At 41.5% G+C, this 15,596-nt stretch overlaps 1 protein-coding gene across 3 annotated transcripts in view; it reads left to right on the top strand.

The window, feature by feature from the left end:
• tbc1d1 (TBC1 (tre-2/USP6, BUB2, cdc16) domain family, member 1) overlaps nt 1-15,596 on the top strand; it is a 47,767-nt gene that overhangs the window by 15,846 nt on the left and 16,325 nt on the right. For all 3 annotated transcript variants that reach the window (XM_041964348.1, XM_041964339.1, XM_041964355.1), the window contains 10 exons: nt 1,854-2,444; nt 4,232-4,321; nt 4,422-4,526; nt 5,380-5,512; nt 6,682-6,773; nt 7,597-7,713; nt 7,924-8,049; nt 8,224-8,372; nt 9,074-9,334; nt 11,615-11,748. In XM_041964348.1, the coding sequence (XP_041820282.1) occupies nt 1,854-2,444; nt 4,232-4,321; nt 4,422-4,526; nt 5,380-5,512; nt 6,682-6,773; nt 7,597-7,713; nt 7,924-8,049; nt 8,224-8,372; nt 9,074-9,334; nt 11,615-11,748 (1,798 nt within the window). The remainder of the gene's footprint in view (nt 1-1,853; nt 2,445-4,231; nt 4,322-4,421; nt 4,527-5,379; nt 5,513-6,681; nt 6,774-7,596; nt 7,714-7,923; nt 8,050-8,223; nt 8,373-9,073; nt 9,335-11,614; nt 11,749-15,596) is intronic.

The following is a 15,596-nucleotide window of genomic DNA, read 5'->3' as shown; positions in this document are numbered from 1 at the left end:
TCTCAAGATTTGGTTGCATTAAAATTCAAGTCTCTTTAAAAGCAGAAGAAAAATAATTAATATTGATTAAAGGTCAAATGACCACCTGTAATGTGAAAAGTGTCCCTGTTACTGACGAACACACAGAGAACTATCGAGTTACCCTGCAGTTCCTCTCTGCAAAGTTTTCACATCTTTCAGCTCATTGTTTTGGCTTTGTGACCCACAATTGTACTGTTTTTGTTCAATTTCCCCACTCATAGCGTTGTTTATGGCCACAGCAAGCAGCTGTGGACTGCACTGCACTGTACTCTTCCTGTCCAGCACCAAACAGCAGACAGATAAAGTTAGCGACAAGCTGGTGAACAAAGGGAAGTATTTAGCTGCTAAAGGGCCAAATATCACTGTCAAGAGATGATGTAGGCCAAACAATGCTAGAGGGAGAGTGCAATATGGGACTTGTAGTTGCCAGGTCACCAGAAACAAAACTTATGTAACTTACTTAATGCTTATGTAGCTCCATGTCTATGCAACACTTTACTGATATGTTCTGAACAACAGCTTATTAAGGCTATGAGTATGACAGTGTTGTGTTTACAGCCAAAGGAATCAGTTGTGCTGCTTTAAGATGAAGTAAAGGAGTAAAGTATGTTGCCAGTTCAGCAGTGGCAAACTGCCTCTGGAGTAAACAGCTTCAGCATACTCTGGCTTCCTAAGGGTGCCTCTTTTTGGTGAACATGCCAACAGCAATGTTGTGCCTTTAAAGTTCAGTTGAAACTTCAAATCATTTACTTTAATATTGGCAGTCTCAGTTTCAGCAAACATGTGTTTATGATCCCTCTGTGAGAGCGCTTGAAATGTCAGCTTATTGGTGTATAATATGTGTTTTGGAGCATTGGAATTAGTCATATTTCTGCTTTCCTTCTATTTGTCAGTTGCATTTTGAGTCTCAGTGTTTATGCGTTTGTGTGTGAGAGAGAGTGTCTACCACTCTATGCATGTCTGAGTGTGAGTATTATTGTGTTAGTCATGAGTAGGTGTACATAATAGAAATGGTCAGGGTTTATGGATCTTCAGAGGAATAGATAGGAGTTTTTGTAAAGGTCGTCACTCACACATACACAAACTGTGGTGTGCTGAGAGCATTTAGCTTACACACAAAAAGCCAAAATACACACAGTACAGAAATGTCAAGATGAGGATACTGGTAAACATTCAGCTTTAAATACTTTTTTAAGAAATAAAAGTAGACATTACAGAGAAAATGGCAAAGTGGGTCACCAAAGTTTATAGGGGAATGAAGAGGAAAAAGGGAAAGGAGGGGTCAGAAGGAAAGGAAAGAAGGGAATCAAATAAAGGGAAAGTGAGTACAAAGCCTGCTTTGAGAAGAAAGGTCTCAATTTGGCTTGTTTTCAACACAGGAAGATATCACAGGGGCTGCTCTATTCCAGGGAACCATAACACACATTACACCATATTACGGGTTAGCTCATAGTAAGGTGTGGCATTTACATTGATTAATGGAACATTTGTGGTTCATATTTATTTCAGTGTTAATACTGAAGCCACCTGTTTCTGGATACGTGCCATCGGTACAGAGGCAGTATGAGCACCCAATCAAATGCCACCTTTAGAACTGAAGGTAATGTTTATTAAATCAAGTACCTGAAGAGAGTGAGTGAGAGAGTCAAAGCAGATTGGATGCTACACAGGCTTTCAAGCCTGAAGTCAGTGGTGTACTTTGAGTATTTGTCTTTTCTTCTGCTCACATGGATATTATCGTACTTATGAGTATTACTGTACTTTGGCCACTTGAAGTTCATGTTTTGTTCCAGTGGTTACAAGTTCTTATCTCCTTCCTGCTATCTCTCCAGGTTCCTGAGATCATCAGTACGTTGAGGCAGGTTGGCAAGAGCTCGGCACGCAACGATGACATCACCATTCTCGCCAGCAAAAGTTCCAGTGGAGGCAGTGATCCATCTGAAACAGGCTTTTCTTCTCTCTCCACAACAACAACCACCGTGGCACCCACTATTGCCGTGTCTCCAACAGCCTTTGCCAAGAAGTTTGAGGTGCTGTTTTGTGGCCGTGTGAGTGTCGCACACAAGAAAGCCCCCCCTGCCCTGATCGATGAATGCATCGAGAAGTTTAGCCAGTTACATGGCTCAGGGATGAGAGATAAAGGAGGAAATAGTGGGGGATTTGTGGGTGGGCTGAGGAGGGCATTAACCTTGCCATCCAATGGACTAGGGGGTGGTGCGGTTGGCAATGGTGCTGCAGAGAGCCCAACCACCGGGAAGCGTCCGGTCCTGTTTAAAAGAGACCCCAGCTTTCCCTGCCTGCAGGCCCTGGATGAGAATGGACTCTCACCAGAGATCTCTCACACCAACACTACTGACGCACAGGCCCACTCAGCTGGAGTACAGCCCACCAGCCTGCAGGAGAACAGGACCATGCTGTTTACGGTAATTTTCATGAATGGACACACAGGCACAAACAATAGTGAGCATGCTCTAATTATGCTGCTTCAATTTTTTATACACTTTATTTGATAGTTATTATCCATCCTGATAATTGTTTCAGAAAAAGAAGAAACTAAATCTTGAAATAGATGAAAAAGATACAACTGTATTTATCCTGAGGGAAATTGTTGTGCAAGAGTTAAAATTTATCCAAATATAAAACATTGGTACACTACTACTGTTACTGTGTCTGCATCTGCCATAGTGGTCCCCCTCCCCAGTGGGACACACACACACACACACAAAATCTAATAGTCTGGGTCTCAGTCATGGACCATTGTCAGGCATCTTGACCTGGCACAGTTGTTCCGTCACCCAAAAACATTTCTAAAAAAGTCTGTGCTGAAAGAATATGAGCTAGAGAAAGAAACGTTTTTGGGTGGTGTAGCAGTGTAATGCTCTGTTTTATATGTGCCTGGCAGTTCAGGATAGGCTTGGTTCAGCAGTAAAATTACACAGCTAGTATTTTTAGATATTTTACCTTTTATGTTAAGATGCATAGAGCAGGTCTTTGCCCAATATGCAGGAAAAAACAATCATTTCAAATAGAGAGTGAGCCAGAGGTCAAAAGCATTACCATTTAGCATTAGTGCACATTAATTTTCACTTACAAGTATGATGAAAAAGCACTCTGCAGGCGAACACACTTTTGTGTGAGTTCTTCCAGCTCACTCACAAACGTTTTCATAGACGTGTTTGTTGGGAATAAGAAAGCTTTGTAGCGCAGTAAAGTGCAAATCTGGATTCCCTAAATAACAAGTCCTCATACACAGTCGCTCATAAAGGTCAGAGAGGGAGAGACAAAAAGAGAAACAAAAATATAAATCCCCTAATGACTCACCAAATGCTGACTGCTGCACTAAATGAGCTCAGTCACGCTGCCCTTGTTCGCCTTTATTTGACCTCAGTCACCTCCTGCCAACAATTTTCCTGTTTGTCCTCCAGACAGGAAACAGTGACCACTGGCACAGGAACCACCAGGGCCTGTTCCTGGCCCTCTCAAAAGACACATTACTGACACTGATGATACATCCTGCTGCTGCTGTGGACAGTTGACATAATGACCTCATCCTGGTGACATCATCACCTCAGTTTTGAAGACACAGACTAAATCTCCCCTCTTTCCTCAACAAAGAGCCTGATTATTTGATTCATGTTTGATAGAGAAATACAATGAAGGACACCTTCTTCACAGAGGGAAAAGCTGTGCTCACAGAGCTTGAAGGCTTGACATTTACCACCCATGAGATCATTGTATGATTGTAAATTCCTTTTTGAGGTTTTGGAGTGATAGTGACTCGTGTCCTAACGGTTGGGGATGTCCCCTAAAGCGGAACAGTCCTAAAATTCATTGGTACTTTTTGCAAAAAGGAGAAATGAAACTGCCTCACTTGACAAATCCGATTATTAAAAAAAGAATTAAAAACATATTTTTTCAGCTCCCCTTTATAGCACGTTACCGTTGATCCAGCCTTTCAGTGGTGGTTCACTTTATAAGAAATTAATTGATACAGGCTTTCTTTCTTGCCGTTAAATATGTGAGACAAAAATACAAAAATGCTCAAATTCAGTGTGAGATATTGGGATGTAATTAGATAAGGCTTGAGGCTTATTATTGCTGTTGCAACCACACCACAGACCTCAGTAGTCACACACACACACACACACACACACACCCAGAGCCTCTTGAAGAGTCTAGCTATTTTGTCTTTGTGCTTTCTTTGTTTTAGGTGGGCCGGTCTCAGATCTTCTTGGTCAGTCCAGACACTAAGAAAGTTGCCATAGAAAAGAGTTTCAGAGAAATCTCCTTCTGCTCACAGGTATGAAGTGCTGCGTTTCTTTCACATAGTTCTCTTTTTGCTTGAGTGAGATTTTTAAATCTGTTCTGAATCCTTAAACCACCTGATCATTTCTTCCCAGGGTATTCGTCATGTGGATCACTTTGGCTTCATCTGCAGGGAGACAGTGGACGGCGGGAGCTGCCACTTTGTTTGCTATGTCTTTCAGTGTACCGACGAATCACTGGTGAGAGATGGAGAATGCAGGAAGAGCTAGTAGAACATGGCAGAAAAAGGATGGAACATGTTGTCTTAAAAACATAATAATACTAGTTTTTTGACTTTTTTTTGTTCTTTTTCTGCCTCCATTCAGATTTGTTTAAATCATCGCAGTAAAATCCACATTTCTGTGGGTCCAATTCATTAAGTCATTCTTTTTTAATGCACATCTACGTGCCTGGAAATGTCTCTTGTATAGTTCAAGTGAAGCAGTGGAGCATTCTGTGCATATATGCAATTTCACACATTCATATATTTTGATATCAGCGCTTACCACTCAGTGTTCAAATTTGATCAGCCCACTCAGTTAAATTTAACACCTGCCAAGTTTGCTTTGGGTTAAATTTGAGCGCCACAAAACTTCTTGAAACTGGTATTGTTCACCACTGTTGTTTTCTATCTATCAAGATTAAATTCTGCTTTAATTCTTTAGACCTATGACTCTGGACATCTGTGCTCCACTGAGTCCTGGGGGGCCAAATGACCTGTCAGTTTGATAAAATAAAAATAAAAAGCCTCTGTCATTAGATGGATGTACTTCACTGTATAATAGTCAGCTATTTCTGCAGTGTGAATGGCTTATTCTTGGTACTTCCTGTAATTCTTGAAGTAATGAGTCACTCACCTGCTAAACATCAGTTATTCTAAGTATTTTACTGCTGCCAAGTAACCTGGACAACCTGTGTGAAAAACTGCATATCTGGTCTACTTTAGATTTACCTCTACCAGTTTTATATTGCCTAAGATATAATAGATGAAAAGACCCTGAAAAGCTATATGGTGAAGGAAGGATTGATGAAAACTGTATGTTGCTCCTGTAGGTGGATGAGATCATGCTGACTTTGAAGCAGGCGTTCTCTGTGGCAGCCCTGCAGCAGAATGCAAAGACCCAGAGCCAGCAGTGTGACAGCTGCCCCATGCAGCAACTCCACAGACTGTGTGAAAAGATAGAAGGTACAAAACTGTCCCTGTGCTCCTTCGTCCTTCCTTAGTACATGTCAGAAAATGAGTAAAAATTAAAAAGTTTTTTCAAATTAAAATTGGTTGGAGTAATGATAGATTGATACAACTCTTTAAATAATTTAATATAGTGGCAAAAGGCTGAACCTTGCACTGGATTTAATAAATATTGGATATTTGGTATGAAATGTGTTCTGCAAGGTGACGTGATGGATAACAGAGTGATTTGGTCAGAGCCGCTGTGTGAAGAACAGCTGGAACACTTGATTTGTCAGCTGGACACCCAGCAGTCATGTCAAAATGTTCACACAGCAGAGCTGTTCCAAAGCTGTCTGACTTGTGTGTCAGCACAAGCAATTTAGAAAATAATCTTGGTAGCTGTTGGACTAGACACTGGCACTTTCCCACGTGTGCTGGGGTACTCACTTATGCATGCAAGTTCACATTTGCTGGTTTTCATGCTGCAAGATACAAAGACACCATGCAGTGCCCTCAGAGAACAGAGAAAAGTAATGTCCTTGTTAAATTTTGATGATTCAGTCGGCATCACCCGCCTGCTGGAGCTCTGAATGTACTGAGCAGTCACACAGTCTTAAACTGTCTTTTTAAGTCTAGCTGTACTCTGCTACAGTACTAATGTTTGCTTATTAATCTAATGGTATCATGGTAGTAGTAGATAACAATGTTGGTATATAACACTGACGCATATATTTTTAAGTCAGTATTTGTGGGACATTTTCTGCACTTGCACACAAATAGTCTAGAGTTTGGTGAATGTCATGATGTATGAGTGACTGACGGGTTTACTCTCTGGGAAAACAATGGCCGAGCATAGATGTTTGCAAAAGGCATATTTGGACAAGCCTTTTTTATGTTTACAGGTCCACACACATTTACAAAGCCTTCAATTTTGTCTTAGTAATTGTCTCAAATCGATTTATATATTTTTATTTATAGATACCTGCATCCCACAGGTATAAGGCCATATTATGCTGCTGAATTATGTGACTAAGAAACTAGGACTAGCAAGTGTACAGTATAGGGGGGCAGCTTCATTGACCCTCAGTACCCTACATACCCAATAGACACGTACCTACTCTGTGTATCTAATGTGAGACTGATCTTTTCTGCCATGTGTTTTCAATCTATTCACACTTTCTCAGGTCTACACCCATCTAAAACCAAGCTGGAGCTTCAGAAACACTTGGCCACTCTGGACAACCAGGAGCAAGCTTCAGTCTTTGAAAACACTATGGTATGTGGCCTTTTCTGTGCAAAGAACCTGTAGAGCAAGGTGTAAATTCCTAGAGTTCCCTTTCAGGCGGTTGCAACTAGAAACAAACCATTCACTTTGCCAATTCATCTGTGCTCATCATGACTAAATCACTGCCAAATCACAGGTTTTTCATGTGGGATTCCGAGTGACTCACTCATTCATCGTTACACATGAATTAAAAATGTCTGCCACCTCATCGCTCAGCTTCCTTGGTGCTCCATTTAGCTCTGTTTGACTCGTAAATTTTTAAAAATCACTTACCCACAAAAACACAAGTGTGATTTGTTTGATAAAGCACGTTCATTTAACTGTTGGCAATGGATCACGTAAATTTATTTAACCATCATTGTTACCACAGATTGTTGCACAGAAAAAGATGGATCTTGAGAGGTGAATGTCCTCAAATGTTTTGCTATGGCTCCGTTGACATCTGCTGGTGATGTAGCTGAACTGCAACGCTAAGGCACTCCCTATTTTTCTGACATTAACATTTGTTCTGTTCCCAAAAAAGCAACAAGTCTTTTAGTACAAATACAGTGTGTAGCCATTTGTTAAGTTTTACCCTTGTCCTCTTGACCTTAAAAATTGTTATTTATTTCATTTAGCTCTCCTGAAAGTGGAGCAACACAATGTATCCAGTGCAGTTATGTAACAAACAGTAGTGATTTTCAAGTACAAAACCTTCAAAGTTGGACACTACTTTTATGTCAGCATTTACAAACTGTCTCCAAATAGCAGGGCCGGGGTTGAACAAAAAATATAGTAAAAAAAAAAAAGTTTGATGTGTGTGTGTATGTTTCAGAGGGCTCGTCCTAAGAGCGATCAGGAAGAGAATGAGTTGGTGATGGCCTCTTTGAGGAATCTGTATGAGGAGAGACAGAGGAGCCATCAGCACACGCTGTGTGGAGACAGCAAACAGGTAGCTTTTGTATAAACACCTCTGTACCAGCTCTCTCTGTCCCACGTATGACCTACATTTCCTCCAAAGTGTCAGCAGTTCTCTGATAGGATAGTTCACAGAGGAAAGATAACTGGGAAAAAGTATTTCATACCTTTAATGTGTCATTCTATACTTGTGAGGACCTGTCTCTCATTCGCTGTCTTGCTTTCTCTCTTCATGTGTATGTAGGTGTGTGAGGAGGCAGCTCCGGCCCCGGTGGAGGCGCAGCAGCAGAGCAGCAGTCGGCAGCGGCTTGAGCAGTTCAAGACCCGAGCCAAGCGCTCTCTCACTGAGTCCCTGGAGGGGATCTGGAAGGTAACAGTGCTCTTTCTTTCTTGGTTTGTATTCAGTAATGTTCATAATTATTGCCCTTTTTGAACATAGAAATGGGGAATTATGTGATTATGGTCCTTGGGCTAGTGTCTTTGGTTACATTTAAAAGCCACATGCTGTACATAACCTGGGCATGTGTGTGTATGTATTTGGCAGGGGAGCAGCAAGGCCAGAGCTCAGAGGGACAATAGTGTCGGAAGTGACAGCGGCTCTTCCACATGTACGGTCAAAAGCAGCCAGGATCAGTCTTGTCTAGATGACCCCTTGCCTGTCTCCACCCAGCTGCGACCCACCAGCCCACTCAGGTAAACACACATACCCACACACTGACTCATATTTTAGGTCAGAACAGTCAGTGCTTCAAAGGTCACAGCAGTTCCTTGTTTTACTTGGATTTAAGAGGAAGAAGAAGAATATTCATGATTGAAAGGGTTTTTTTTTTTTTTATACCCTGTGTTCAAAGGGTCAACCGAGAAGGAGGTGACAGCTCCTCCATTATCTTTACTGTCAACAGCAGTCGAGACCAGTCCTCCTTAGACACAGACAATAGCTCTTGGTATGGTGTCCCAAGTGAGGGGGGCACTAGGGAAGACTAGCCTCTAGAATAGGGAAACTGGAGCTGGGTGTGGGAGGCGAGCAAGAAGTTTAGCGCCTGGTGGCTGGGCCAGTATCCATGGGGCCCAGCTTGGCTCAGCTTGACAAAGTAAAGTGGATCTTGCTCAGCTATGATGCCATTTGGGGTTTTTGGTTTACTGACACTTGGCTATGACAAATCTTGTCACATGTTGCCAAACCAATAAGCACTGAAATCTTCGTGGTTGATACTTTAAATTATCCCAAACTTTCTAGGAATTCCTATGAATTAGAAAGCTACATAGTGCAGATTATGAACTTAGTTTTACCTTAAACATTTTTGCCTCTGCACTACTAATAGCTGTATTGGTGGTCATGATATTGTGTGGACACAGTGTCGTCTTACTCACGTACTTTTCCTCATCATCTTCAGGTGCCACAACTCAACAGGAGACCTGAAGCGCATTGACTCCTCTCTCCCCATCTCTCCCTCCTCCTCCTCTTTACCCGGTGATGCTCAGCCACAGGGCTTCCGCCGACGGGCCAGCACCTTCAGCCACCCTCCCACCCCTTCCTCAGCGGAGTACTCACTGGTGCACATACTAACTCAGACGCCACAGGACCCTACTGCAGCCTCCAAGCCCAAGCTTGTACGACACTACTCCGTCAGCACCGACACTCCACACCAGAGCAAGTAAAGAGAGTGTGTTTGTATGAGTTTGTGTGTGTTTGTAGAGGTAGACAAGAAAGTGTGTGTTTGTTCATTCATTGTGAGTTTTCACAACCCAGGAAATGATAGAAGATATTTAGATTTAGATTTAGATATTGCTTGATTTTATTGAGTAGTCTTTAATATTATAAGATTTGAGTTTACATCAGATCACATAAGCATGGGTAAAATACAGTACATGCAAGTGTTGGACAAGGTATTTCCAGGGGTAATCTATTAATCTGTTGCATCCTGATAGTTTGTTCTATGAACCAAAAAAAAGCAAAGCAAAACAAAAACTATCCCATATTACAACATGTCACATGTTAATAGGGCAGAAATAGTGCTTACCGATTCAATTAGTCTCACATCTGAAGGAATCTCACTGTCATGAGATATTAAGTTGGACTGGAAGAAAATGAGAGAGAATTGGCTACAGTTGCCTTTGAAGTTCACATTCTGCCTGTTGCCACAGCCTTTATAGTATTTTCCCACCATGCTGTATGATAATAATTTAAAAACCTGTGTCCTCTCCCTGTGTCAACCCCCAAAGCACATCGTGTTAATCCCCTTGCAGACCAACATAGTAAAGAGGGTTAAACCTGAGGCTGGTTTGTTTGAATACATTGAGGTATGCCACCTGACTCGCTTCACCAACCTCTTCCCATGTGTTTTAGGGTTGGGATTGTTTGTGTTAGACTTATAAGAGAAAGAGCAAAAGTGGGTTAGCAAGATAATGCAAGCATGCAACTGCATATGTGAAACAGTTGTATGAAGCCTGTAGTGGCTATAGTGAGATGCGTGATAGCTTATCATTTGCCTCAAGCGATGTCACTTTAGTCAGCATCAGTTGGAGCTGAAGACTGTGATCTTGAAAATGATGAAAGTGTGTGGAGTTAGAAAGAAGTAAGCTTTCCAGACCGCTATATACTGTTCGTCACCTCTGCTTGAGGCTAGCAGCTGGAGGCTATATATAGCCGCTACTAGCATAGCACAGCCAAATCTCCAAGTGAACTGCAGGTTGTCATGTTGCATTGCGGGTAATGTAGGCACCAGGTTTTGAAGAATGTGTGAACTCACTGTTATAGGTGTTCCATGTGAAGCCAGTGGATTGCTCTTATAATTTCACTCGGGTATAACAGTCACTAAATACAGAATATTATGTGGCAATAATTGTAGTTATAATGTTGCCATTTAAACCAGGAAAAGACAATATTTGTAGTTCATAACAACATAATCACAAGCCAAAATCCAAATCCACTCACATAAGCTGTTTCCCAGCTCTACCTTCCCTGCTCTTTCTCTCCCCCCTTTTTTCACTATTTTCACACTTTTTCAGTGTCCTTGATGTTCTTTGCTCTCTTTCTCTTTGCTTTTTCTTTCTTTATTTGCCCCGTTTCTCAGACATGTCCCAAATGACTCGACCCTTCCTCCTGTTCCTCCCTGCCCTTCATCTCACTCTCCTCTCCTCCCTCATCATCCTTCCTCACCTTCTACTGGAGCCCGGCTCAATAGAAGAAGGTGAGAATCCCACGCTGGCTTTCTGTTCAACTCACACAGTGTCTCTGTCTTTATCTGTTTTGTTTGCACTCATTAATTGTTCAAACCTTCTTTTGACCTTGTTTTCCATGTTATTAAGTAGACCCTATTCAGACCGAGAAACGCAAAAGGTGTCACTCATTGGTTAAGATTTTGAAAGCTGAGCCAAGATGAGTCTCTTGAAAAGATGAACGATTTTCAGCTTTTTTCACTTCAGCATTCTGCAATAAAAAATGCAGCCATGTGGCAGCCCGTATTAATGGAGACCATTGAAATCAGTGGAGCTCAAAAGTATTTCTCATAAGCCATGTGTCTCTCTGTGTGAATGGGGCTTAAGTATTCTATTTTCATCTGTTTTCTGCCTCCTTGTTTCACTTCCATCTCTCCATCGCAGTACCCTGGGTGGTCTGCGTGCTCGTCTTCACTCCTCCTCCTCTGTCCCTAATTTTCTGAAATTTCAATTTCTGGCCCCTGTCCATGAGAATGATTCCCCTGAGCTAAAGAGCAGGTACACACACACACACACATGCGCACACACACACACACACAAACCAAATAATCACACCCATGTTAATATGTCTAACATAGTTATAACCTGTGCTCCCCATTTCATAGATGACTTTAACTGATTTATGTCTCTTTTTTTTTATATATACTGTATCTTGAATGTTTATCAGGGCATATTATGTCACCATTTGTGTGTGTGTGTGGTTGGATGTGTTTCAGTGATGTAGCAGCTCTGTCCACACCAAGTGCAGCATGTGGGGTAGAGGAAAGTCCTCTGCGCAGCCACCGGCACTCATGGAGGCAGCAGATCTTCCTACGGGTTGCTACACCTCAGAAGAACACAGAAACCAACGGTAAGTTTGGACATGCTGTTTGATTTGACCCTGTGCAAAGTTCCCTGTAAGGACTAACCAACCAGTGTCCCTTCACTTGTACATTTTTCTCTCAATGGAGGCCCATCCAGTGAAAACAGTTTCCTTTAATTTACACTGGGGACTCAGTCCCCCACAAAGTATTTCACTGTCTGTCCAAGAAGAAGTCACGCTGCCATATCGTTGAAATACACCAACACTTATGTATAATGAACAAAAGCTAGAGCACATTGTAGATAAAAACATTGTTTGTTGGTTCACTAAGGATGTGCTGCACTTTTTTTGGACACTGAATCATCAGATAGTGTTTGTCCATGTGTACAGTGGGTTCATGCTGAGAATCCATGCTAGCAATAGAACAGAAATGTATGTGTAATTACAACAAGTCCTACTTATGCACAGGAAAACTGGATGTTTCATTAGTCGTCTCACAGAGTAAAGCCAATCATGAGATTTTTCCTTTGATTTTAAGAGTAAAATCACAGCAATGAAATGGATAACAATGGCAGAATTGTAACATGTTTGAATAGGTTAACATTGACCTATAGCCTACAAAAGATGTTGCATCAAATATAAAATTTTATTTTCAGTAAGTGTTCAGGAAGTGTGTCTTGTATCCCAGAGACTGGATACAAGCAGTATTTCATTTGTACTTTGTACCGAAGTATTTGCTGCATTTTTCAGCCCCCCCCAAAAAAACTCAAGCTCAAATCAACTGTTTTTTTTGTTTTTTTTGATTTTGGAGACGATAAAGGGAGTGCACAGAAATGTAAAAATTATCCCAGCTCATCAGGGACAATATAACGAACACCTGCCTGCAAAGCAGAAACAAAACACACCGCTATAATGTTTAACACTTTGACAAGACACTACACACAAATGTGCATCTGAGAGAGTTTGATACAGTGAATGATGTGCACATATTTTGCTTTCTGTCACCGAAGAATATGGCACATGTCTCCCAGAGATTACTTACAAAATACCTGCTTTATGTACTTGGGGAGTGTAAGCATGTCTGTTAAAGAGCACTGACAGCTGAGATTTACATTCAGATAACTTTGCATGCTCCTCTTGTAAACTACAACTTGCAGTTCCAGATCAAGACACTTGTGAAAACACACATGTTCCTATGCTTAACAAACGAATCTACTAAAATAGCAGCATGAGCAAAACACCTCACCTTTGTAATCATTAAAAACAGCCATAACAGGTCCTGATGACAGTGGTGCAGTGACAATGCCTGTCCACTCTGTGTCACTGTCTCATTTTACATGATGGTATGTGTGTGTAGAAAAGGGGACAGGACTGAGAATAAATCACTTAATCGCAGCTGTTTCTCTCTCTGTTGTGAATTGACTATTATCACCTCCCTTATGCCAGTTTTTTCTCTTCCTGTCGTCTATATTTCCCCAATTTTTCATTTGATCATTAATACACTCATAATTATGTAATTCAAGTATTTTTGGTTTGGAAACCACCAGTTTTGGCGAGGGTGAGACACACAGCTAATTTACATTCCTCTTGAAATCCAAGTTTATTAGCATTATGAAGTAGACCATCAGTTCCTGAGATTTTTGGAACTTTGGCGAGTAAAATTAATCAAAAGCAGGTTTGCCTGGAGATTGACAGTCCTGTCAGATATTTCAGGGATGTGAAGGATACAAGTCGAAAACAGTATTCTACATTTCGTGAAATACCGCTTTGACCTCTTATAACTTTGAAATATCAATCAGCCTTATCTAAATATATGTCAACACTAAAGTGTGTGTGTGTGTGTGTGTGTGTGTGTGTGCGTGTGCGTGCCCAGACGTGGGAATCATTCATGTGCTCGCATGTCTCCAGATCCTTTTGATAATTATATGTACTGTGTGTGTGTGTGTGTATGTGTAAGGGAAGTCATGACACATGTTCATATAAAACATGTTCATACATAGTAGCTCTAAATCAACAAAAGAAAGGAAATTGTTTCTTTATTACTGCTTATTATACGGGCGTTTATATTTTGTGTTGATTCAGCCAGTTTACAAAGCTGGTTTCAGTGAATTAGGATTGCAACAACTATTTTCACACTATCACTATTACTCTATTACTTATTGTTGATTAATGATTTGGTCTGTAACAATGTCAAAAAATAGTGGGAAAATTCAGTCTGCAACTACCATGCTACTGTCCAAAACACCTCAAAACATCACAGCTTGGCAGGTCAAACTAATTTTTGTGTAATTTGAAATACTGTGGAGATGTAATGTACAGTAGCAGGGTTATGCCATCTGAGATGAAGAGTCAGGAAGAAATTATTCTGATGCGTCAACTGGCATTGATTGTGAAAAGTAAACAATGGCGTATGTTGTCATGGGATGGCGGGTCTACCTGCAGTGACACACGCCTTGCCAAAAATAATAGAGGTGGTTGTTTTGATACAAGTCCTGTGATGCCGGTGTTGTTCGGACTCCTAAACTCATACTGTTAATTTTCATTCAACCAAGCAGAACTGACGTGTGCAGCTTCCATTTCAGTTGTGACTTTGTCCAGGGAAATGAGTGAAATGACAAAAACACAGCAGAAGAAAAAGTAATGAACTGTAATTAAATCACACCTATAAAGGCAGCTGTACAAATGGCTTTCCAAAGTCCTGACAGCCAAGGCTAAACACAAGAAGACTGCATTAGCAAAGAGAGAGACTGGTTCATATTAAACCCCCAACACTGACTGAAGGCAGTTAACAGTAACAGGATATTTAGCCACTATGTGCAGAAAGCCATACGCTGCTGTCTACCACATTGTCTTTTTATGCCACCATTGGAGGGTGCCAAAGCATAAAATTTGCAAATTCCCAACACACTACAGCTACAAAACATTTCCATACAGTTCAATTACGTCTCTGATGCAGTCTCAACAGCAACTAAGCATTCTAACCTTTACAAAGGTCTTTTTTCACAGGACTAATGGATTACATTACACTTCAAGGCGTCCCTGTTAATTTGTACACACCTCTCTGGATTCTGTATTTGGGTCTAATAAATGCGCCAGGAATGTGGGACAAATGTGACCTTTTATCTACCTTTCCTCTGCACATGCTGCTCATAAGGGATTAGCGAGGTTTAGGCCTGTCATTGTGCACTAAGTTTCCTTTTCAAATGAAACAGATAAACGCACGAAAGTTATTTCTCCCCATCGTCAATGCAATCTGCACCTGAAGTTTATTTTGATAGCCAACTGTCATGAAGTGAAGGAGAAATGGTGCTTTTAGCAGGACAGTGTGATGGGCTTTGTGCTGGCTGAATGCAGTGCTATGTTGGGTGTGTATTTATGCGTGTGCTTACATACATGAGGTCATGGGTGTGTCCAGTGTGTGAGTGTGTGTGTTTATGTGCGCGCGTTTGTGTGTGCGTGCGCGTGGAGTGGGTGGTGGTATCTCAAGGTCATGTTGACAGTCCACACACAGACAGCGCCAGAGCAAAGCGCCAGCCTTGTTGACCCACTTTGCATGTTTTGTTTGTGTGTGTGTGTGTGCGCATGCGTGTGCATGTGCTGGGGACTTGGTTCTGGCCAAGTTGGAGTGTTTGCTCAGGGAGTGGATCGTGCCACTTTGTGCAAGTGTGTGTGCGTGCATGCTTGAATTTTTCACACCTGAAAGCCAACTCTTCATCAGTGTTCTGTTGAAGCAGTGTAGCAGTCTGTGTTTGTCTAACAAAGTCATAACTATGTTAAGAGGGTTTGTCTGTGTGTGTGTGTCTGTGCCTTCACTCCTCTTGTAACTCAAGAGCTGTGTGTTTGTATAGTGACTCCGCTGCTTTTGGCAGATCTCGGAAAGTCTCCCTGACACAGAC

Source organism: Chelmon rostratus, chromosome 3 (assembly GCF_017976325.1).
Source record: "Chelmon rostratus isolate fCheRos1 chromosome 3, fCheRos1.pri, whole genome shotgun sequence".
Lineage (NCBI taxonomy): Eukaryota > Metazoa > Chordata > Actinopteri > Chaetodontiformes > Chaetodontidae > Chelmon > Chelmon rostratus.
Note: the sequence above shows the minus strand (reverse complement) of the source record. Positions and strands in the feature narration are given on the sequence as shown.